At 40.3% G+C, this 23946-nt stretch overlaps 2 protein-coding genes across 3 annotated transcripts in view; one reads left to right on the top strand and one right to left on the bottom strand.

Annotated features, from left to right (window-relative positions):
- The window catches only part of COL4A5 (collagen type IV alpha 5 chain), a 135870-nt gene that overhangs the window by 19376 nt on the left and 92548 nt on the right, over positions 1–23946 (bottom strand). Inside the window, exons 31-42 of one of the 2 annotated variants that reach the window (XM_069942631.1) lie at positions 21776–21943; positions 20936–21025; positions 18640–18786; positions 17679–17777; positions 17326–17415; positions 14625–14764; positions 13603–13729; positions 11845–11925; positions 9716–9814; positions 9589–9639; positions 9116–9301; positions 1428–5562 (exon numbers count right to left, since the gene is read on the bottom strand). In XM_069942631.1, the coding sequence (XP_069798732.1) occupies positions 5516–5562; positions 9116–9301; positions 9589–9639; positions 9716–9814; positions 11845–11925; positions 13603–13729; positions 14625–14764; positions 17326–17415; positions 17679–17777; positions 18640–18786; positions 20936–21025; positions 21776–21943 (1325 nt within the window). In that variant the 3' untranslated portion in view covers positions 1428–5515. Of the gene's footprint in view, positions 1–1427; positions 5563–9115; positions 9302–9588; positions 9640–9715; positions 9815–11844; positions 11926–13602; positions 13730–14624; positions 14765–17325; positions 17416–17678; positions 17778–18639; positions 18787–20935; positions 21026–21775; positions 21944–23946 lie in introns of those variants that run through there. The other variant, XM_069942629.1, reaches the window with a different exon arrangement.
- GNG5B (G protein subunit gamma 5B) lies at positions 12586–13029 on the top strand. The gene is made up of 2 exons (XM_069942829.1): positions 12586–12596; positions 12870–13029. Exons 1-2 carry the CDS (start codon positions 12586–12588, stop codon positions 13027–13029), a joined length of 171 nt encoding a protein of 56 aa, XP_069798930.1.

Genomic DNA, 23946 nt, shown 5'->3' with positions numbered 1-23946 from the left:
TTTTCCAGGCGTGTAATAGGCCCAGTAAATCTGAGTGTAATAGCACCCACAAATCTGAGCTCGTATTCATCGGGCCCCCATCGGCCCATGTAATGGGATGCTAAGGCAGCATGCAGCTTCTTCCGCCACCGGTATTCAAATCCCAAACAACTGGACCTGAGTTGCGCTCATCTCTAGTCGTTACCATGCATACAAATTGGCCATTTAGTTATGGTTCAATCCACCTGCCTGAAAGCTGCCTGCATGCACTGTGTTCATATGATTAGAGCTACTATATAAAGTCACCCTTTATCTGTACAATTATACATTTATGTACAATTACAATAGTGGACCTTTGTGCCAAACACATTGACAAAATATATATATTTTTTTCACTAGGAAAAGCCCAACTGGCTGGTATGCAGTTCTTTCTCTAAGAATGAGGCATTATTTGCTTCATGGGATTTTGCCCATCCTTTAGTATAACAACAAACCACATAAAACATGTAAATTATTGATGTTCTCGTTTTCACAAGTATATGGAAATGCTTCTCATGTATGGCACAAAATCATAAAAAGCTTAATAAATAATGCAAGTGATCATATAGACAGATTACATTGCTCTCTACTATAATACTCATTAGTATTGTGAAAGTTATCACTTATTCATGATGACCAATCTAACACATTATAGGATAGTATACAGAAAAGTCATCAAGAGTGAACCCAACCTGGGTGTAAACAACTTTCAACACTTCAGCTCTGCCTGGGCATCAGCACCCATCTTATATAGTCATGACAGGGTGATGTATTGAAAGCTGTATGGCACGACATAATACCGTGTGACCCTGTCTGACACTGTCATAGTATGCCAAGTCATTGCCGTTTGACGTCCTAAAACAAGGAAGGGGGGGGGGGAGAGATTCAGTGAAAATGACTGAAAATTAGATCACTGTTATAATCTGGGTCTTGCACTTAAGTGAATGTCAGGGAATTAAATGGTCACTGTCATTTTAAACACCTTCCCCCTATTTGGTGCACACTACCTGTTGTTAGGCTCAGTCCATCTCTAGTAGCAAAGACACCAAAATGGACTGCAATAAGTGGTGGAATGGCTTAGTTAGTGCAGGTGAGGGTAAGAAAGTTAGGCCCTATTCCACGGAACGATTATCGTCCGTATTCGGCCAATAGTTCATGTCGGCTGATCGTTGCAGTCGCTTGTTTTTCAACATGTTGAAAAACAAGCGACTGATACAGCAACGATCTGCTGCCGTCGCTCCGTTGAATAGGAGCATCGGCAGCAGACGCTGCTGTATCCTATGGGCTGCCCGGACGATCAGCGATCACCCAGGCAGCCCCACCCCCACCAGCTCCCCGCTGCCCCTCCCGCACTCACCCGCTCGGGGAACAAGGAGCAATCGAGTGCTGAGAGCGCTCTTTTGCTCCTCTAAACGACCCGTGAAATAGGGCCAAAAGTCTGGGCTGTGTACCTGCAATTTGTGAGCCTATCTTTATATCTTCCAGAGGATACACACAATCCTGAAAGATATATCAGGGCCTGCTTGTCATGTCACCAACAGCAGCAGCAGTCCAGGGATTATTGTAACCCCTTCCCTTCTGTGCTGCTGCTTGTTCTTTCCTTTCTTCTCACATAGCACCTTGCTGGGCCAGTGTATGAGAAACCCCTTCTCTCCCAAAATGCCAATTATAGTAGTGTACTGCATGTTGTCCCTCAGCACAATGCCAGCCTGTTCAGTGTAGTACACTTACATCAGCACTATGCTATAGCATAGCTCAGAGGAATATGTGCTCTGCTGTCATTGGAAGGACAGTGTGTGAGTACTGCTGGCAAACAGTCCTGCTCTATCCCCACCTCCTGAAACAGAGAGAAAACAAAATAGCTGTGCACAATGGAAGAAACTCTAAGGGGCTCAAGGACAACAGCAGTGAGAATGCCAAAATCACCAAGGGTTATTATAAAAAAAAAACATGCAGGCTTTAAAAAATGTTTAGAAACAGGAGGTACTCCTTACATGATTCTTAAAATAGGGATAAAATAAGAGTAAAACAACATGTGTCTGACTGTCCTACACCGATTTAAATCTTTGCTAATTATGATGTATGTAGTAGTAGAGGCATAGTGGATGAGGGATGTACTAGTAGCAATAGCAACTAGTAGTGGCAGTACTACCGATTGTATCAGGAGTGGGAGTAGTAGTGAGAGTACTAGTATCAGGAGTATTGGGAGTAGTGGCATCAGAAGTGAGAGTAGTAGTAGCAATAGTAGAGGGAGTAGTAGTATCAGGATTGAGAGAAGTAGTAATAGTAATGGGAGTAGTGGTATCAGGAGTTGGAGTAGTAGCAATAATAGTGGGAATAGTAGTATCAGGAGTGACAGTAGTAGTAGCAATAGTAGTGGGAGCAGTACTGGTAGTAGTATCAGGGGTGAGGGTAGTAGTAGCAGTATTGGGAATAGTAGTATCAGGAGTGGAGGCAGTAGTAGCAATAGTAGTGGGAGCAGTAGTATTAATAACCTGGTAGGCATGGTGGGGGAGGGGCGGGGAGCCGTGCCAAGTCCTCACCCGCTCTCCAATAATCACACTCTCGGTCTCTCCTGCCCCGAGGGCTGCTCAGTGCCCAGCTGCTGCTGCCCTGTTGCAGACAAGCAGGCTTGTGGCAGCGATCCTGTGGTTGTTGGTGGCTGGGTGGTGATCTCTTGGGTGGGGGGGCTGGCGGCGACAATCTCCTGGGTGCGGGTGGGCAGGCGGGGATCTCATGGGTGGGTGGGGGAGGGCGGTGACAACCTCCTGGGTGCAGGCGCGCATCTTGTTGGTGATGGTTGGATATGGGCGGCTGACAGTTGCGATATTCTGGGTGCGGGCGGATGGCCCAGCATGGGGTGCACTGATCTGCTGGAGATGCAGCTTGCCTGAAGCACAGCTGCTTCCCCTGTAGGTCAAATCGTACTTTTTTTTTCAATTGAATTTATGATTTTCAAAGAAATTTAAATCGATTCTCAAAATCTAGGCGAATTAATTTGATTAATCGCCCAGCCCTACATGGGGCCTATAGAAATGTACACAATAAACCAATTATCATTATAAAAACGTTACATCCTCACATATTGTACTGATATTTGCATAATTTAGGAAACCCTCTTTATGACCATTGCCCACAGTGCGGAGTCCACAGTAATCTGGCAAGCATTTGGACACCTTTGTCTGTGTTGTTTCAGCCCGCTGGCAGGCCATTTTATGGCGGAGTACTTCTATGGTTTCCCAATGAAAATGATTTTCTGAGTTCCACCGAGTAAATCACGTACTGCAATCTGCGAGGTGAAACTGTGCCTTACGATTGTATTAACTAGGTAATTTGCACAACCTAATTATAGCAATTACAGACGCCTAGACATCTCCGAACAGGGAATGGCCATGGCATGATACCCATTTCTCTGTGCAAATGTGATATTTCCTGGGTGACCTATAATTCAAAAAGAACATGCAGTTCTCTTTCAGTCACTTGTCAGAAGTAGGTGGCAAGAATAAAACTCTTAAGTTCTCTGTGCGGTGCTGCATTCCTCTGTCAAAGTATAAGTAGGCCCTCACGCGGCTTAGCTTGTCTTCAGACACTTCATAACATCAGACACAGACACAGATCCCGGGGGGCAATGTGTACTCTTAAAATACTGATAATACTACTAATTAATAATGTAACTGATTCACAAGAATTGCCTTTATAGAGGACCTCTCCTGACATGTCCGTTTAATTAAATAAGAGAATATCTCCAGAATGTCAGGCCATGCTGTTCCTCTCTTATTCCTGATGGAAATGTTCCCCTTGATAATAGGGTTTCGTTTAACAATTGGACATTGTCTAACCAATGATAACAGAGCTGGGCACATCCTATTGACGAGGGGGAGAGGTACAACCTAGGTATTAATGCACAGCAGGCAGGAATAACAGAACTAGAATCATTTTAGTTCTAAGAAAAGTTTTACTTAGGGTCAACCAGTAGCTGAAAGATCCAGCCGATCAGTTTGCGATCAGTACCTGCACGTGACTATATTAGCAACCAATGACATGTATATTATGAGGGGCAAGTACAGCTATACACCACTGAGGAATGAACAAATGGCTGACTATGGTGTATACAGCGCTGTACTATACCCAGCCTGTGAAAGCATCTCAGTGCCTATCAGGCCCCATTGTATTTAATGACCCAAACATGCTCAGCTAGTGACTACATTCAGATAATTCAGACAAGAACAATTTTCTTGTACTTGTAGAGTGATGCACCATTTACAATGAGTGGTATACAGCACAGTACATCTTTGTTCTGCTATTTTTATTTACATGTAAATAACACAAAACTATGGGGTAGGATCACACTGCATTACAGCAGGTACCTGTGGGCATCCAGCTATGAATGGGATGTTGACATATACTGGGGTGTACTGCGGTGCATAGTCACTACCACATTAGATTTGGTCTATTAAAGAGGTTGTCCGGGCACAATCAACTTTTTCCCTTTCCACAGAGTAAGGGAAAAGTAAGAGAACGCCGAGGGTCCGACCTCCTTACCCTCCCGCCGATCTCTGTATCGGGCCCTGGCTTCTGTGTTATTAATACAGCTGCAAGTATGGGACGTGACCCGTGGCTCTATTTATTCCAATAGAGGTGCCGGAAAGAGCCAAGTAAGCCGGAAGAGCGCTGTACTCAGCTCCCTCCGGCACCAATGGTCTATATTCCAAGCAGAGACTGTTTACAAGTGGTGTGCCACAAGGGTCTGTTCTGGGCCCTGTTCTCTTTAGTATGTTAAGTAAAATATTATGTAAGTGACATAGGAGAAGTTTGGTAGGTAAGGGGTAAGGTTCGTCTGTTTGCCGATGACACAAAAGTATGCAATAGGGTCTATATTCCTGTAGGTGCCAATGATATGGAAAAGGATTAGAACAGGTCCAAAGATGGGCTACAAAAATGGTGGAAGGTGTGAAGTATAAAACCAATACTTAAGACTTAAAGATCTAAATCAGCCCAGTCTGAAGGGAAGAAGGGAAAGGGGGACATAATCCAAACCTTTAAATATGTTAAAGGACTAAATAAGGTTCAAGAGGGAAGTGTTTTTAAGAAAAAAATGAACACAAGAACAAAAGGACACCATCTGAGATTAGTTGGGGGAATGGTCAGAAACAACACAAGAAAATGTTACTTTACTAAAAGAGTAGTAGATGCTTGGAACAAACCTCCAGCAGATGTGGTAGGTCAATCTACAATAACTAAATGTAAACATGCCTGGGATAAACATATATCTATCCTAAGATAATAAGAAGGGAATTACCAAAATGACAGCCTAGATGGACCAGGTGGTCTTTTTCGGCTGACAGTCTTCTATGTATATTTATGATGTCAATTGACAAAGAGCACCAGTGCCTTAATGTCTTGTAAGGAAGTTCAGGAAATGAAGTATAACAGCTAAATCAATGACTTGGCATACCATAGACCACTGTTCCTGAAAATAGCCAGTGACTTAACATTGTCAGTTTACATGCAATAATCTAGGATTTAAGGGCTGACCTTCAGGGCCTGGAAGTGAGATCACAATTCAAATATCCATTTCCATATTGATCATTAGATGAACGAGGGGGAAACACGAAGATTGTTAGAATATTCAGCAACAACAAATCCTACATTCTGGATACACAAGTTTTATTTCAGAAAGTCCCAAACGTACCGGTGGAAACAAATTATTATCAGCGTTGTTACAGAATATGATGCAGGACCAGAGAGAAGACCGCTTAATGCACTGCTATACAACCATGTCTCTGGCCAATACGGTAGGGCAGCAGGGGCGCAGTACTTCTGCCACTGGTTTTATCAGCATCACTGAATAAATTTTAGTAAACTCATCTGCCAGTTTGTATTTGATGTTTTCTTTGTCTCTATGCAGCCGACTGTTTTTCTAATTGATGTCGGACTTGACACCTAAGCGTCGCACATGCAGCATTTTAACAACATGTCCTATTGGCCTGGGGACAAAGGGCCGAATTGCTGACCTTTGTGAACACTGATAATAGCTTGCTTTATCCACATTAGCACATGCACAAATAAACAAGACAAAATGGTTCTTTCCCACAATACATGCAATAAATACAAGGCTTACAAGGAGAGCATGACTGAGCAGGGATGTGCTAGACTTTTCTCATTGAACAGGGACACTGCTGATTGTCTGCCGGAGAGAACTAATGATCTGCTTGCTCATACAAGAAAACATAAGTAAAAGAAGTCCCATCCAATCTGACTGCACCATTGCAGGAAAAAACACAATGCATAATTATCATATATTATCGTATATTTAACAGCATACTATACAACTCTGCTATACTGTACTTTACGTATATCAAACTGTGTTTTCTCTATTATAGCTCATTATAAGACTTTAAATTTGCATCTGTACAGTGTATGATCCATTCATTTGTGTTATGGGAGGTGAAGTCTTTATACCGGAGAATATGCAGTGGTCTGCTATAGATGTATGGTATCTAGATGTAGGCTATATATTATGCACTTATATGTAATAGGTGTAAGTTATCTAGATGTAGGCTATATAATATGCAGTGATCTGCTATAGTTGTATGGTATCTAGATGTAGTCTATATATTATGCAGTGATCAGCTATAGTTGTATGGTATCTAGATGTAGGCTATATATTATGCACTTATCTGTAATAGGTGTAAGTTATCTAGATGTAGGCTATATAATATGCAGTGATCTGCTATAGTTGTATGGTATCTAGATGTAGGCTATATAATATGCAGTGATCTGCGATAGGTGTATGGTATCTAGATGTAGGCTATATAATATGCAGTGATCTGCTATAGTTGTATGGTATGTAGATGTAGGCTATATAATATGCAGTGATCTGCGATAGGTGTATGGTATCTAGATGTAGGCTATATATTATGCACTTATCTGTAATAGGTGTAAGTTATCTAGATGTAGGCTATATAATATGCAGTGATCTGCTATAGTTGTATGGTATCTAGATGTAGGCTATATAATATGCAGTGATCTGCGATAGGTGTATGGTATCTAGATGTAGGCTATATAATATGCAGTGATCTGCTATAGTTGTATGGTATGTAGATGTAGGCTATATAATATGCAGTGATCTGCGATAGGTGTATGGTATCTAGATGTAGGCTATATATTATGCAGTGATCAGCTATAGTTGTATGGTATCTAGATGTAGGCTATATATTATGCAGTGATCTGCTATAGGTGTAAGCTACCTAGATGTAGGCTATATATTACGCACTTATCTGTAATAGGTGTAAGGTATCTAGATGTAGGCTATATAATATGCAGTGATCTGCTATAGTTGTATGGTATCTAGATGTAGGCTATATAATATGCAGTGATCTGCTATAGGTGTATGGTATCTAGATGTGGACGGCATAATATGCAGTGATCTGCTATAGGTGTATGGTATCTAGATGTAGGCTATATAATATGCAGTGATCTGCTATAGTTGTATGGTATCTAGATGTAGGCTATATAATATGCAGTGACCTGCTATAGGTGTATGGTATCTAGATGTAGGCTATATAATATGCAGTGATCTGCTATAGTTGTATGGTATCTAGATGTAGGCTATATAATATGCAGTGGTCAGCTATAGTTGTATAGTATCTAGATGTAGGCTATATAATATGCAGTGATCTGCTATAGTTGTATGGTATCTAGATGTAGGCTATATAATATGCAGTGATCTGCTATAGGTGTATGGTATCTAAATGTGGGTGGCATAATATGCAGTGATCTGCGATAGGTGTATGGTATCTAGATGTAGGCTATATAATATGCAGTGATCTGCTATAGGTGTATGGTATCTAGATGTAGGCTATATAATATGCAGTGATCTGCTATAGGTGTATGGTATCTAGATGTAGGCTATATAATATGCAGTGATCTGCTATTGGTGTATGGTATCTACATGTAGGCTATATAATATGCAGTGATCTGCTATAGGTATATGGTATCTAGATGTAGGCTATATAATATGCAGTGATCTGCTATAGGTGTATGCTACCTAGATGTAGGCTAAATAATATGTAGAGATCTGCTATAGGTGCATGGTATCTAGATGTAGGTGGCTTAATATGCACTGATCTGCAAAAGGTGTATGGTATCCAGATTTAAGCTGCTTAATGGTGCTTGGATGTATATTTTACAATTAGAACTCAGAATAGCAGCTGTAACCCAAGTGAAAAGGTTACTGAGTGCTTGTATACCTCATTGGAATACATGACTACTAGTCTGCACTCTCCAGTAGAAACAACAAATGGCACAATGATGTGCATACATGTGTTTATAGGCAAGTGGCCTTCATCCAGTGTATACATGCACTCACTTTACTAGCACTTCTATACACAGAGAAGAGAATCAGTCATGTTGTCCTTGTACAAAAGAGATAAACATATGAAGATGTTGCACACGAAAATGGAACGCAAGGCGAGAGGACTGATGCTCAGTGGATTCCGCCATCTAGTGCAATGAGATGAAGTCAATGGAGTGCAGGATTGAAAATCGCAAGGTTCCAAATTTGTTCATGCTTCTGTGCCCACATGGATTTAATTTCACAGTGTAGAAGGCAATGATTTTTTTCACACGTGCTCACTATGTTCATTGACCGGGTGACCCTAAACGGAGTTGCCATAGGTTGTGCCGAGACTATTTGTGCTCACTAGCTTATATCAGTGACGTCATGCTGAAACAAGTGCTCTGTTTGGTTTTGCTATCAGCTATTAGCCTTTCAGCAACAGGAACAATGACCTAATTTTACATATTCTTATCTCTGTTCCAAAGGGTATTTTGATATACTTTGGTTTTATTGTATCCTGTATTAGGGTATTGTTTTTGTTGATACTCAATATCTTTATTGTGTTTAGTTTTACTACCCTGTAGGTAGTAAAAAGAAACAGATACAGTATATAAGATAATGTTCCAGATAGCTATTGATGAGTTATTACATTCAGATACTTCGCCTTTTGGTTTTGTCAAGTCAAAATTACCTCTGAAACTAAATAGCTGGTAGCAAAAGAATTACCTATATTGATTTCTGAGTAAATGTTTTTACCTGTGCGTCCGGGAGGTCCCGCTGGTCCAGTATTTCCTTTAGGACCTGGTGAAGCCAATCCAGGGAGACCTGGTTGTCCTGGTGGTCCTGGGCTACCTGGACGTCCAGGATAACCACTGTCTCCTTTAGGGCCAGGAAATCCAGGAGATCCGGGGGGACCAGAAAATCCTGGCTCACCCTTTGCACCTGCAAATACAAAATAAAATGATTAAATTCAAGGTAAAAATTTAGCAGACAGAAATGTAACGAGGACATTAATTATAGCATTTAGGCTAAGGAAGACCAGTACCTGTCCTAGTTCTATGGCCCTCATGTGTAATGGCAAAATGCAAAGTAAATGTGTTGCTATAAGTAGTAAATTAATATGGGATATCAATTCTATGTATAGTGGTAGCCACTGACCTTCAGTAGCACATGAAACCTTACAATTATGAGACTAATGTTAATGCAAATAAAGAGAATGAAATCCATACCTGAAGTCCCAGGAATTCCGGGCGTTCCTGGTGTCCCAAAACCTGGTAGACCTGAAACAGACACATACAACATTTAAAAAAAGACCCAGGAAATAAGACGTTGTGCTCACAACTGACTATCACAGACCTGGTTCTCCTTTTAGGCCAGCAGGGCCAGGAATTCCATCTTGGCCTGGTTGACCCTTTTCACCTGGAGGTCCGGGAGGCCCAGGGCGGCCAGCATCTCCTACAATATATAATACACTCTATTAGTGCCTAAAACTGTAGTCTAAATATACAATGTACTTAAAGGGGTACTCCAGTGAAGATCTTTGTTCTTTCAAATCAACTGGTTTTATAAAGTTATATAAATTTGTAATTTAATTCTATTTAAAAATCTCCAGTCTTCTCATACTTATCAGCTGCTGTATGTCCTCCAGGAAGTGGTGTATTCTTTCCAGTCTGACACAGTGCGCTCAGTAGACATCTCTGGCCGAGACAGGAACTGTCCAGAGCTGTAGCAAATCCCCATAGAAAACGTTTCCTGCTCTGGACAGTTCCTGTTTCAGACAGTGGTGTCAGCAGAGAGCAGAGAGTCAGACTGGAAAGAATACACCACTTCCTGCAGGACATACAGCAGCTGATACGTATTGGAAGAATTGAGATTTTTAAACAGAAGTAATTAACAAATCTATATAACTTTCTGAAACCAGTTGATTTCAAATAAAAAGATTTTTGCTGGAGGACCCCTTTTAATATTTTTTAATTGATTTACAAGGATCCTTCATTTCTACTTAGTTTTTCATGAGTTCCACCATGTTCACCACCCAGTTACACACTACTACAGCTATTACTATTATTCTAACAAACACTGAGGGGTTGACAACCCTTATTTCTACCACTAATAGGCGCTTTCTTTTGTTATTTAATTGTGCTGTCGTGTTTGGCATTTTGAAGAGGAAATTAAAAAGCTGTAAGGGCCAGTTCACACTGAGTAAACACGGCGAAATTCTGCGGCGGAGCTCAGTGTGAACTGGCCCTTTAAAAGGTAACACATGGTGGAAGAATGGATCCATGCTGGATTTTAGTTGTGTCTGGCTGGTGGTGTGGCCTCCCCAAGGTTGTTTAAACAACCATTTACCTCTGTGCTGGTGATAGAGGTTGTTTCATTCAGTGCGTCTGTTTTCTCTGTCCTGTTTGGTTGGTATAACCAACATGTAGTTTGATACTCTTTCACTGCTTCTAGCTTGCTTTCTCTGTCTTTTCTGTTAATGTACAATTGTACTGATTGCAAGTACTACTGCTCCCATCATTTGCAATCATCCTTCTTAAGCTCACTCATCCTGCAAGATCTCTCCTCCCGTCAGCTGTAGCCATCCTTGGTGAATTGTTTCTCAATAATTATGCAAGTACTACCACTCCTATCTGCCACAGTCATTCTAGTGAATAGTTACTCATTACTTCTTGATATAAGCTTATATTGTATTTGTTATGCAAATATTAGTGGGTCTTCCCGCTCTACCATTAAGACCTGGTGGCATTTGAGTATGGAGAGCCATTATTAGAACACCAGAAGGAGGGCTGCTATTGGTGATGTCTGATTCTGCAGCCCACTGACCCACTAGTACCATTACAGCTAGCCCTAAAGTTTATTCTTTCTTATCTACATACTGTATCTAATTACCCAAAGTTTGGTCTTCAGTATCACACTACTACAAATTCTGTACAAAGACGTGTAACAGAGAACTGTGTAAGAGATTGGTAATCGATGCATAAACCGAATGTTTGAACACGGCCTAAAACTACAGTGTACATTTACTGTATGTTGACGGTAGAAAAGGCTTTAGCACGCTGCCCAACCAAAACCATACTGGAAGCTTCACAACATAAACTATAAAACATTACACAAAATATCAATAGATGGACATGGACATTTACAAAGCCAAGAATATTTTACATGACTAGTGCAAATGTTAGTTTATAAGCAGCGTTTTATTATATAATATGTAGTACTTTTCCCTAATCCGCTCCTATGTGTCAGGACTGCTCCGTCCCTAACTGATTGTATTATTAGGCTGACTGCATCTTAAATATCAAAAGGGAAATAGTTCAGATATCAAATCCTTTCATTGATTTCTTTGTTTTCCTCAAGGGTGAAAGGATGCCATTCATAAATATTGTATAGAAACTACAAGAATAACCTTTTCTAAAGCCAAATAGCATGAACAAACATTTAGCTCCGATAACATATCCAAACTTTACAACTAGGTTTTTTACCCCTTTGTCCAGGAGAGCCGGGGCCACCAGGGTTTCCTGGAGGTCCATCAAGTCCTTTTGATCCTGGAAGACCTGGAGCACCTAAAAAAAACCCAGCAAAAAACACTAATGAAGACATATTGATTTTTTGTGAACAATTTCATTTAGATTGTCCCTGTAAGTAAAAAAAAAACAAAAAACAAAAAAAACTTGTGACATGTCATAGACTAGCCAGGGTCTGAGGGTCCAGACCACCACTGATCTTTATATTGCCAGGAGAAGCAAGCGGCTGAGAACTTCTGTCTCTGACTTTATGATAAGTGTATGGATACAGTGAAAAATAATAACTTCACAGTTCTCTTACTGTACGTTAATGTTCGTGTAAAACATATTTGGAAGCTCAACCATTTGTACTACAGACCCCTCATTCTTCTCAATTCACTAACAGGGATTTGTTATCATTATTTGTCTGCCATGTTACAGAGCTGCTTACAATGGCTGTCTTGTGTTCTACCTTACATTATACCTACCTGCCCTTTCCTTTCCACTCCTCTTTGCCATTACTGCACTCCTAAACTCTGCCAGCATCAGTGCCAAGTCTGCTGTAATCACAGGTCTTTACCAACCCCTTCCCACCCGAAGATGTAACTGTATGCCACGGGAAGAGTGTTGTTTCTGTTAACCAACATACTGTTACATACATTTTATAGTACATAAAGCACATAAGCCATGCTTGCACCATTGCTTTAATTAACAGCTGTCATGTCTGTGATGTACAACACCTGCTACACCTAAAGAGTTTAACAGGGGAATCTCTCTTTTACACTATCTGTGCCCCAAAAGTACGACTGGGGTGCAATTGGATTACTTTCCCAGCCAGGGGCCTTACAAGAGATCTCTTACCTTCACAAAGTGTATTTGCCTATTATGCCCTACCTACATCAGGGGCTGATAGGCTGCCTGTCGGTTAGTTGTTGACAGTGCAGAACAAAAAATAATCAATGTTTATTAAAGAAATAAGTTTAAGGGCAACGTGTCTGGAACAGCAAATGTGTCCGCTATGAGGAAGGTGGTGCGAAGGTCTCCCAGGCCGCTGCTGATCTAAAGCAGTTTTGTGTGCAGAATTTACAACACAATCCCTTACTAACTGGAATCTTCTCAAGCACAAACCCTTTCCGACCCCCTAAAGTCTGCTCCTTCCTGTAGATTTCTCTTATGATTTAATCATAGCTGGAGCACAACTTGTTCTGAAGGCTCGGTGTAACTCCAAGCTGACCCTTAGATGTGCCAAGTTTTCTATTGTAGATGTGTAATCAGCCGATTACAGGACCAAGAGTCGAATCCACACCAGGTATAATAAGCGCAGGAGTATTCAGATTTGCACACAGTGGTGCAACCAAGGATCATCCAGAGGTAGATGGCATAGTAAACATATACTCTTTATTGCAACACGTTTCGGTCCTATATTGTCTAACATGGGCCTTTATCAAGCAGTTGCAGATCCCTGTAAGACCCTGCTACCACTTACCTGGTCATCTTTTATCACACGAGGAAGCGCCCCTTGTCTCTCTCTTTCTCAAGTTTTCTATTGTACAATCATGTATAACATCTACCTCTCCTCCATTGTCGGCTTTTTGCAGTAATTTGCATTTCTACTCTTTTTAAAATACAAATCTATTTCAGACACTGGTGACTAATCATAAAAATGTATGTAAAAGAATGTACGTAATGTATGTTTAATATGTAAATAAGTTGCAGATATTAACCGTTTTACTGTACCTGAAAATCCTGGGGCACCTGGATCTCCTTTAGGACCTGGTACTCCTAGTAATCCGGGTAGGCCGGGGCTTCCTGCATCACCTTTAGTACCTGGGGTACCTGGAAACCCAGCTGGTCCAGGGTCTCCCTATACAAAATTAAAGGTATAGTCATTGCACATTTACTATTTACATCCCATTTATTATTTATTCACTCACATGTAATGCAAAATATAAACTTATTCACACATGGGTACATTCTAAGCATGTTGTGCTATATCCCTTTTTTTGCAAGCTCTCATCAGTGAATGAATTTATATTTTAGGTAACACATGGTGCGATTTTATATCACATATTTTATTGTGAAATTATTATTTTATTGTGAAATTGGATACCGGTGTCTAATGTTAGTTTTACTGGATGCTATGAGGGTTGTATATACCTGAGACACATAAAAATGTTTATCTTACAAAACATTTTTGGGAAATTTTAGTGACAGAATTCTACTTCTTTAAAGGGGTATTTGTTGCCAGAGTAAAAATTATGCTGCCAGGACAGAGAGGAAATAGAAATAAAATCATACTTACCCTGACCAGTCTCCTGCAGTTCCTATTCGCCTTTATCTGGTTCCCAGATCTTCTCTCTTCTTCCTGCTTCTGAGATAAGTACTCAGAAGCAGCACCTACCACCTCAGCCAATCACTGGCCCCAGCATGTCCTATCTTAGCTTAGTGACTGGTTGGGGCAGCAGGTACTGCTCCCAAGCGCCAACATCGGAAGCAGGAAAAAAGATCAAGAGAGTAGACAGAAGGGAACAGGAGCTGCAGGGGAGCAGCAGCAAATGGGGCTAGGTAAGTATGGGTTTTAATCTATCTCCCCCATCCCTGCAGATTATTTTTTACTCTAGGGCTGTAATACCCTAAATATCACTTGGTAGGGTAACCAAAATGATCTCTTACATTTTATTCCTTTTTTTTTTTTACTTTCTCAACAACAATCATGACCAGATAGTATTCATAAACTCTCAATTTGGGTAAAGTTATACCTTTTGACCAGGCAATCCAGGTTGTCCAATGCCTGAAAGTCCTGGTTCACCTTTATCACCTTTAGTTCCACTAAATCCTGGAGGTCCTGGTGACCCAGGGCGTCCAGGCTGCCCAGGCGTACCCTTCTCACCACTTGGTCCTATGAGAATAAGGATAAATAATATAACATTTAAGTACAGTGGTGCCTTGGATTACGAGCATAATACGTTACGGGACCGTGCTTGTAATCCAACTCCACTCTTATACCAAAGCAAATTTTCCCATTAGAAATAATTGAAATGTAGATAATTGGTTCCACACCCCAAAAATAATGATTTTATATTCTGAATAAGATTTAAAACTAATGAAACATTTAGAAACAGCAGAATATGTGATATTATAAGTTACTGTACAGTACAGCAATCAGTGTGTGGTGTATAATGTATAGAAAGTGCATAAACCGGTTTGTAGATACAGGATGGAGCTGCAGATCCTCATAATGCAGGAGCGTAGTACAACAGGCTAGAATAGAGAAGCAGGGCTGCTGTCAGAGGGCTGTGTGGTCACATGACAGCAATGGGGAAGGGGGTGGTGTGTGTTCAGCATGGACCAAGGTACCACTGTATAAACATAAACTTGGCTATTGGCATACCTACAACCTCATCCCTGATGACATTTTAATGACACTTCCCAATAAGCTGAATACAGTTCTCTAGCAGCGCTGGGATGTCTTACTTATGGCCAAACAACGACGATAAAGACATTTAATAAAATGTTTAGTAATGTAGCTACAAAAATACCGAAGCAAGGCCTTAGTGGCATAAATTTAGACTCTTTAAATCCAAAATAGGTCCTTTAAAGATACATACCTTAAGAAAATAAACCAATGGGGTTAAATAAAACTGTCGGACATAGAATAATAGCCCACATTTATTAGTGCAAGTTCACCAAAATTCTGCATAGTCCTGGTGTGAATTGCACCAATAAATATTTTTTATGACTTCCACCACATTTACTATGTCTTTTTCCTTTATCAATCAGCTTGATACACTGTAATACATCTGGCACATTTTAAGGCCATGTTCCCACTACGTAAGTTACGTAGTAATCACGTCCGTAAACAACGGCTGTGATTACTACGGAACTTACGTAGTGCTACCTTCTAAGGAATCCCGGCCGGAGTGTATACACATGGTACATACTCCGTCCAGGATCCCTAGCGGCGCTGCAAGAAACTGACATGTCAGTTTTCTGCTGCCGCTATTCAATGAATAGTGGCCGCAGAAAGCCCTGTCAGTTCACACAATGGAGCATGCGGCTCCGGCCGCGCACTCCATTATGAGCAGCAGGGAATTCGGATGCGGGCGCGCACAGATGTGCCCGCATCCGAATTCAGCAGCAGTAAAGATCATCTGGCCGGTACTGCAGTAGCATCCGGGATGATCTTTTCTGCCACCGGCCGGTGTAATACAGAGTGGGAACATGGCTTTAATCTGTTCATTTACGTTTGCAAATTTGTTAAGAATTTTGATGATTTTACTAAATCTGGGAAGAAATGGAGCAGGTGCTAAGGAGGGAAACCAAGCAAATTAAGAGAAAGAGTGTACCAAGTTAGATGGACACATTGGGAGTTATTAAGTTTAGAATTAAAAAAACATCTTGGGGGGTGATCTGGTCACTGGGTATACCATTGAGCACAGTGAAGACATCAAAAAGAGGACATTACCAAAAATTTGAAAAAATGTATGAAAAGGCAAGAAGAAAATTCCAGGAGGCTGCTAAGGGACCTACAGCAACATTAACAGAGCTGCAGGAATTTCTGGCAAGCACTGGTTGTGTACTGCATGTGACAACAATCTCCAATATTCTTCATATGTTTGGGGTGTGGGGTAAGGTCGTAGATGGAAGCGTTTTCTTACAAAGAAAATCATCCAACCCCAGCTATGTTTAGTCAAGTCTACCAAAAGCATGTAGGAAAACATATTATGTCCTGATGACACCAAGGTTAAACTTTTTGGCCATAATTCTTAATTATTTTTGGCACAAGGCCAATACTGCACGTCCCCAAAAGAACAACAAACCCAAAGTGAAGCATGGTGGAGGCAGCATTATGCTTTGGGGATGTATTTCTAAAGCTGGATCTGAGGCTTAAGTCAAGGTGAAGGGAATTATGAACGGTCCCAAATATCAGCCAATTTTGGCACAAATACCTGGAGTGGACTTTTTTATATTACAGCTATCTAAAAATCTCCTGACTGACTTAGATGAATAAAAAGTTTTCAATTTTTCAATACAACAGGTAATAGTAGAAGCAGAGCTTCAGTAATAAATAAACAGTTTATTAAAAAAAGAAGCAGAGCTTCAGATCTAGGTATAAAAAGTCTTACATTTTCCAGTTTCAATGATAGATTTTTGTCCAGTATGATTCTGAAATTTCAGTTTCTGTGAGTTCCAACATAATTCCTAAACGTGAAGCACACTCCAACTGCTGCCAGTGTGCCGCAGACAGAAATATACGAGCTCCGAGCTAGTGGAAATTTCCACTATCGTTCACACCAATTTCAGGCCTAAGCTATGATAAATCTGCCCGGCCATGGAGGTCCTGCTCTCTTTTACACAAAGCCCCACAAGGCTTTGAGCCAAAATGTGTGAATTGTTTACGCAAACAAAACCATGTAAATCTAATAGTAAAGTGTCAATTTAAAACAGCATAACACATACCTGGAAGTCCCATTTCACCCATATTCCCCTTTGAACCAGGAGCACCAGGTAACCCAGGCTGTCCAGGATATCCAAGGTCTCCTTTAGGTCCTAGATGTATCAGTTAGAATGTATAGAAATTACATAAGTATAACTGTATAAAGTTTAGAAGCATATATAAAAAAAATTGTATGGTAAATAAATGTAATCCATCCAACAAGAATGCATTCACTAACAAGACTCTACCATCTCACATACACGTCAGATGCAAATATTATATCTGTGATGCAGGATGGACATTAGATTAAGCTTGTATCTCACATCCACTGTCTAGTATAGTAGTAAAGACATTGTAATTTTATTCTTCTCCTCACCTGGAAGTCCGGGAGATCCTGGAAGTCCACTTGCACCCGGCGATCCAGGAGTGCCAGGCATACCACTAAAGCCTTTCTCTCCACTTAAACCAGGGGCACCTTGAGACACAAAAGATAACAACTGTATAAATTGCAAGAAATTTTCTCTTTCAAATGCTTTATTATTTCTATGTGACTTTTCCACTTTTCCAAACATTCATTTGTCTGAGAGCTATCTCTCCAATCTCCCCATTTACATGAAAGTTCAGTATGGCTAAACATTCATCTGTTGTAAAGGGAGAAAGAAGGGAAAAGCCGCTGCCACACAGCTCTCGCAGCCGCTTATCTCTTGGAGAACAAGTTGAAATCCAAGATGTCCACCCCGTTTCTTCCTAACAAAGTCAGGTGGCGCTTATACAAAGTAAAGAACCAGCTGACCTGCCAATGTCAGTGACAATTGGCCAAAGTGTATAAGCACCTTAAAGTGATACTCCAGCATCAGAAAATTTTATTTAAATAAAATTATCACCCTAAAATATATAACCTACTAATATAGTGGTATTAGTAGTGGCTTCACTAGGTTTCTGCTTGAATTACTACTGACAAGAAGTTGTGTAGTCCTCCTTTCAATGAGGTATTGTCTCAGCTTTTCTCCAGCTCCTCCTTCTCTCTGTAGACAACACATCATCCTCTGCTATCTCAGGAGGCTTGGCTGAATCTTTTTGCTAAGCTCTAGCCCCACCCATGAGTTACATCATCACTTCTGACCAGCCCCTACAGCATCACTATGTTCATGTCATATACAAATATACCTCTTTTTTGGACATTTTGGGAAGAATGCACCATATTACTTTCAAAGTACCAGAGAAGAACAATGCGCTGCTAGTTACATAGTTTTTATAGTACAGTATAAAGTAATCCATGATGCCCACTGATACAGGATTATACATTTCCATTAAACATTTATCATTTTTATCCTTACCAGGTTGTCCGGAATCTCCTTTTTCTCCTTTGCTTCCTAATCCACCAATAACATTTCCTGGTGGACCCTGAAGACCACGTTCTCCTTTGTCACCCCTAGCTCCAGGATTACCATTGCTACCAGGCTGACCAGGATATCCATCAAGACCTAGAATACAATTATTTTGTAAGTAACTGATTTATCAATCCATTTACTGATCTACTTAAAGGAATTTACGTGTCCCTCATCCTTTTAACTGTGTAGAAAGACACCTAATGAATAGCGGAGAGGGCTATAATGAAAACTATGAGTAGTTTCTAAGTGATTTGTAAGACATATAAAAAAGACATGGTCACAGTGCTGCCATCAGAATATATAGATTAAATGAGCAGTGTACTGGGTTCTGCTGCCAAACTGGAGCTACAAACTCAATAATATGGTTACCAAAAGATCACCCCTGGAGCAAGCACTGTGCTTAAATAAGGAAGACTCGGGTAAGACACGCATCCTATTGAGAAAGGAGATAGACAGAATTTTGCCTCTCCCCGGAGCCTGTAGCACCTGCGACTAGAGATGATCGAACAGGGCTGAGGTTCAGGTTCGTACGAACCCAAACCATCGGCATTTGACTCCCGCTGCCTTCCCGTTCCGTGGGGAAGGTGGAGACAGCCCGAGTACTGCCTGGAAAACCGGGATACAGCCTATTACCTAGGCTGTATCCCTGTACTCTTCTTGCGTTCCAGCAGAAAAAAGGCTACACTTGGATAGAACAGACCTGACGTCACACATCGAAGAAAAAACGCAACTGTGATCCAAACCACCATAGTTTACATTTATTGTCCACTCTTTCTGATTGCACTTTATTTCGGCTACTGTAGCACCTAGCGCTTTATTGGGGATTTAAAATTACAAAGATATTATTACTTTGTGTTCTTGTGGGTTATTCATATCGTTTTCTGTATATTCATTTTGGAGTTTATATTTTAGATGTCATGGTTTTATGTGGTTTTAATGCGGGATATTAATCATGGTATGTATATTATCTATGTGCTAATAAAGTTTGAAATAATTATAATGATGTACCCATTCTTCTTTTTGACATACTCTTTTCCTCTTCATCTGTTTTTTTCTGAAGTCTGTATAGTATGTCAGTAGTGAGCACCCAGTGTACTATTTAGATGTACATAGCCATTGAATAATTCTAAGCAGTAACATATTCCGCAGCACTTTACATTGCAAAGGTTACATGTACAAACAAAATTATACATTGCATTGTAACAAACTAATCTACATTTAAAATATTAGAAGAGATGGCCCTACTCTCTGTTTTTTTCCGAATCTAAAACAGGGAGGTGGGATAGGCCCTTGTAAAAATTACAGCGATCAGCCGAGGAGTGGGCAAACTCCCAATCCTCTTATGAGCCTGCTTCAAAATTTATGGTTATTGGCCACACATATTTCGGTGTAAACAGGGTTATGTGTAGCCGATAACGATAAAAGTAAACTGACAGCACAGATATGTATATATCCATGCTGTCAGTTTCCAGATCACAAACCATAAGCACTGGCTTCCAGATCATGTGGTCTGGCTTCCAGATCATGTCCTCAGCCACCCTCAAGCGCTGCTGTATCTTCAGGCTGACACCTCCTCCAGAATGATTGACAGTTGGAGGAGAGGTCTGAAGATACAGCTGGAGGACTAAAGAGCTGGGTGCTGGATCACAGGCAGCATGGATGGTAAGTATACAGTTCTTGTGATCTGGAGACTGACACTATATACATATCTGTGTTATCAGTTTCCACTGCTCCATGAATGACACTGCAAACAAGATGTCAATCTCACTGATCAGCGCTTGTTTGCTGCCCCCAGTAATGTAAAAAGGAACCTAGTGCTAAACCAAGTAGATATAAAGAATCTGTCTGAACACCAGCTGAAAGAAACAAGAAAAACTATGGCCACAGAGCGCATACAAGAATTAGCCAAACATTATCAGTCTTGTAAAATTGGGTTTTCCATGGGCACAATGAGCTGTACTACCCACTGTATACTGGGAAGAACACACATGACCTGCTCTTTTGGAGATGTTCTCATCCAGTTGTTTAACCATCACAATTAGACTATTGTCAGAATTGCTCCAACACATCAACTTTAAGAACTGATTGTTTACTTTGTGCCCTAATATATCCTACCCCCTTGTGGAATGTCCAAAATAATGTTATTCAGTTCACCTGTCAGCGATTCAAATGTTAAGTTTGATCTGTGTATATTAATCAATGTGGCACAGAGTAGGATTTTAGATTTAAGTGTATATGTTACCTTTGGGGCCAGGGAAACCAGGACTGCCAGGGGTGCCAGGAGGTCCAGATGGTCCAGGAGGACCCATAACTCCCATTTCACCTTTCCCACCTAAAAACAACATGAAAATAATATTGATTGATGATAACAGTGGTGATTAAAAACATCAGGTATATGTATCTTACATTTACACTGAACTAGTAAAAAGCATGATTAAATGACCTGTATGATTTTCTAGTATGAACATAATCTATTCAGTCTTGTGTAGCTACTAGATGTGTACATGTAGCATAAACACGTGAACTGGAAGCAGTCTAATAGTTTCATGGCTTACATCTGATTGCATTGTTCTTTACTAGCCACTGTATCTTTTATTCCTATATGGACTGTGCAACAAATTATTAGTAAAGTCTAGTTGTTATGATCACCACAATCGTGAACACGGGAAAATACTATCCCGTGGTTTCAGTGGAGAAGTAAATGTGTTACAGGTCTGAACTCATGATAAATAAACGTCCCAGTTATCAAGTAAAAAAGAATCTCACTTTTATGATATATAAACCCATTTAACTTTTGACGAATTTACAGTAAAATATGATGAACCCCAAATTAATGAATCACCCATGGATTCATTTAGTTTTGTAAAAGTCATTCTGCAATCCAAGTGTTCTGATTCCCCAAAAACGTCTGGAGACGGTCCAGAGTCTCATTCTAGACTTTTCTGGACTATCAGGATACTTAGAAAGCAGAACAACTTTTAGAACACTAATAAATCTATGGCGGATTCATTAGATTTAGGTTTGGTGAATCTTACTGTAAATTCTCTCAACACACTTTATGTGCAATATGCAATAGTCTTACCTTTTACGCCTGGTACTCCATCACGGCCTGGGAACCCAGGTGGTCCTGGAGGACCTGGAAATCCACGTTCTCCAGGAAAACCAGAATTACCACGTTCTCCTTGTGGGCCAGGAATGTCAAATCCCGGAGGACCAAGATCGCCCTTATCACCAGGTTTACCCGTTAATCCTGAATTACAATACAATCTGTTAAATACTGTTAATAAAATGCTAGACTATTAATACTTTTACTTAAAGGGTATCTGTCATCAGAAAAAACATCTGACATGTCACAAATACATGACAATGCTTTGATCAGTCGGGTCTGAGTGTTCAGACCACAATCGATCAGGAGAACAAGCTGCGAGAAGTCTGCACTGTGTGTCCATCTTACCTGGATGGCCCTATAGACTTACATTACACAGAGTCGGAGGACCTGCTCCTGGCTTGTTCTCCTGAATGATCACGGTCTTAAACAGCTTTGACCTGTCTCTGTGATGTCAAAAGTTTTTTTCTTATGACAGGTACTCTTTAATACTGGAATTGAGTCAAATATCCACATACATAAATGTGGTAAACAAATTTTGACCATTTTGATAATTAAGTGTAGAACAACTCTGTTCCATATCTATCAGTGCAAATTAAGGACAAAAACTATGTCCACTAAATGTATATGTTCTTGAAGCCCAACTTTCAGAAAGTGACAATAAATCTAATAATAATTCAGATTTCCCGTCTTCCCGCTATGTCGTGCACTTACTGGGGTCTAAGAAGCTGACATGTAGAATGCTGTTTAATGCGGCACTTACACTGATCAAAGGCCCAGCAACATTAACTAGGTATTATCCCAAGTCACCGGTCCCTAAGAGACTGTAACACTTATCTGCATCTCAGCTTCCAGGAACCTGTCAATGCATCCCTGATACTGTGATGGGATAATGAACATAACTGCAGCCATATTTTATAGGGAAGTAAAACTAGGCTTTAAGAAATTCTAAAATGAATAAACATGACTTTATTCTACTGTGTGTAACATGTAAGTGATATGCTATATATCATGTCACTGTCATGTTTTATAAAACTGACACCTGTCATAGCCACCTTAAGTACATCTGCTACGACAGAGTCACATTTATCCTCTAAGAAGATGCTATTACATGTGCACAATACACTGAAATAAAGTGAAAAAAAAAATACTGAAATATCAAACTTTTACTTAAGTAAATGTTTTCTGGTTTGCAAAAATTCAGCATTAGTGCACTCGGTTCACTGACTGACAAACGTCAATGCTCTGCTCGTAAATGGGTTATTAGAGAACAGATACAGAATGCGCTGAGATTGGAGGATACGCCACAGTACCTGGGGGACCTTGATCACAGATCAGCAGGTTTAGGATCATCAGGAGGCATCAAGCACAAGTGAGTTGCAAATAATGTAGTCAGGGAGAAGTTAGGTTAGGATAAAAAAAATGAAGCACACACAGGTTAGGAAAAAAAAAGACTAACAGTTAATAAAGGATGGGAAATTAAAAAAGGCACAATCTGCATAAAATACAAAAGACAAATATCTAGCCTGTATACACATCTGGCAGGTGTGTGTACTATAACTAATGTCACCATATATATACACCTAATACACACTGTCTATGCTGTCTATGTTCCATTCTGATTCACTGTTTTTGAAAGTAACGGTGTATTGCTTGGAGGACTGATTGCTGATTTCACCACAATTGGTAACACAAAGGGGCTCCTACACTATGTAGAGCATTTCCGCTTTTTCTGAATTTTTCCGGCAGAAAGCCACTCCCACCCCGGTTGTTGCAACACACATGTATGGAGCGGTGTTGCATTTCTGTGCATAGTTACTGAACAAAAAAGTTATTTTTGAAGCTACTTCCAAGGGAACATTGGAAAAAAAACAAAAGACGTTATGTTATAGAGGAGGAGGAGCAGAGGAAATTAATATATAGTTTGGTGGAAAAAGTTCCAGGATAGTCATTTATACATGTAAATTGCATGTAAAACTCTTATTCTGGGCTAAATTGTCAGGTGGATGGTCCTACATAGTGACTGACATTTATACACAGACAGCTGTCAATCAAGACCACGCCATTGACTAATAAATAAAGTCATCCTGGAATTTTTCTGACAAAACTACATACCAATCTGCCTAGCTCCCCCTGCTCTATAACAT

This window comes from Dendropsophus ebraccatus, chromosome 10 (genome assembly GCF_027789765.1).
Source record: "Dendropsophus ebraccatus isolate aDenEbr1 chromosome 10, aDenEbr1.pat, whole genome shotgun sequence".
NCBI classification, from domain to species: Eukaryota; Metazoa; Chordata; class Amphibia; order Anura; family Hylidae; genus Dendropsophus; species Dendropsophus ebraccatus.
Note: the sequence above shows the minus strand (reverse complement) of the source record. Positions and strands in the feature narration are given on the sequence as shown.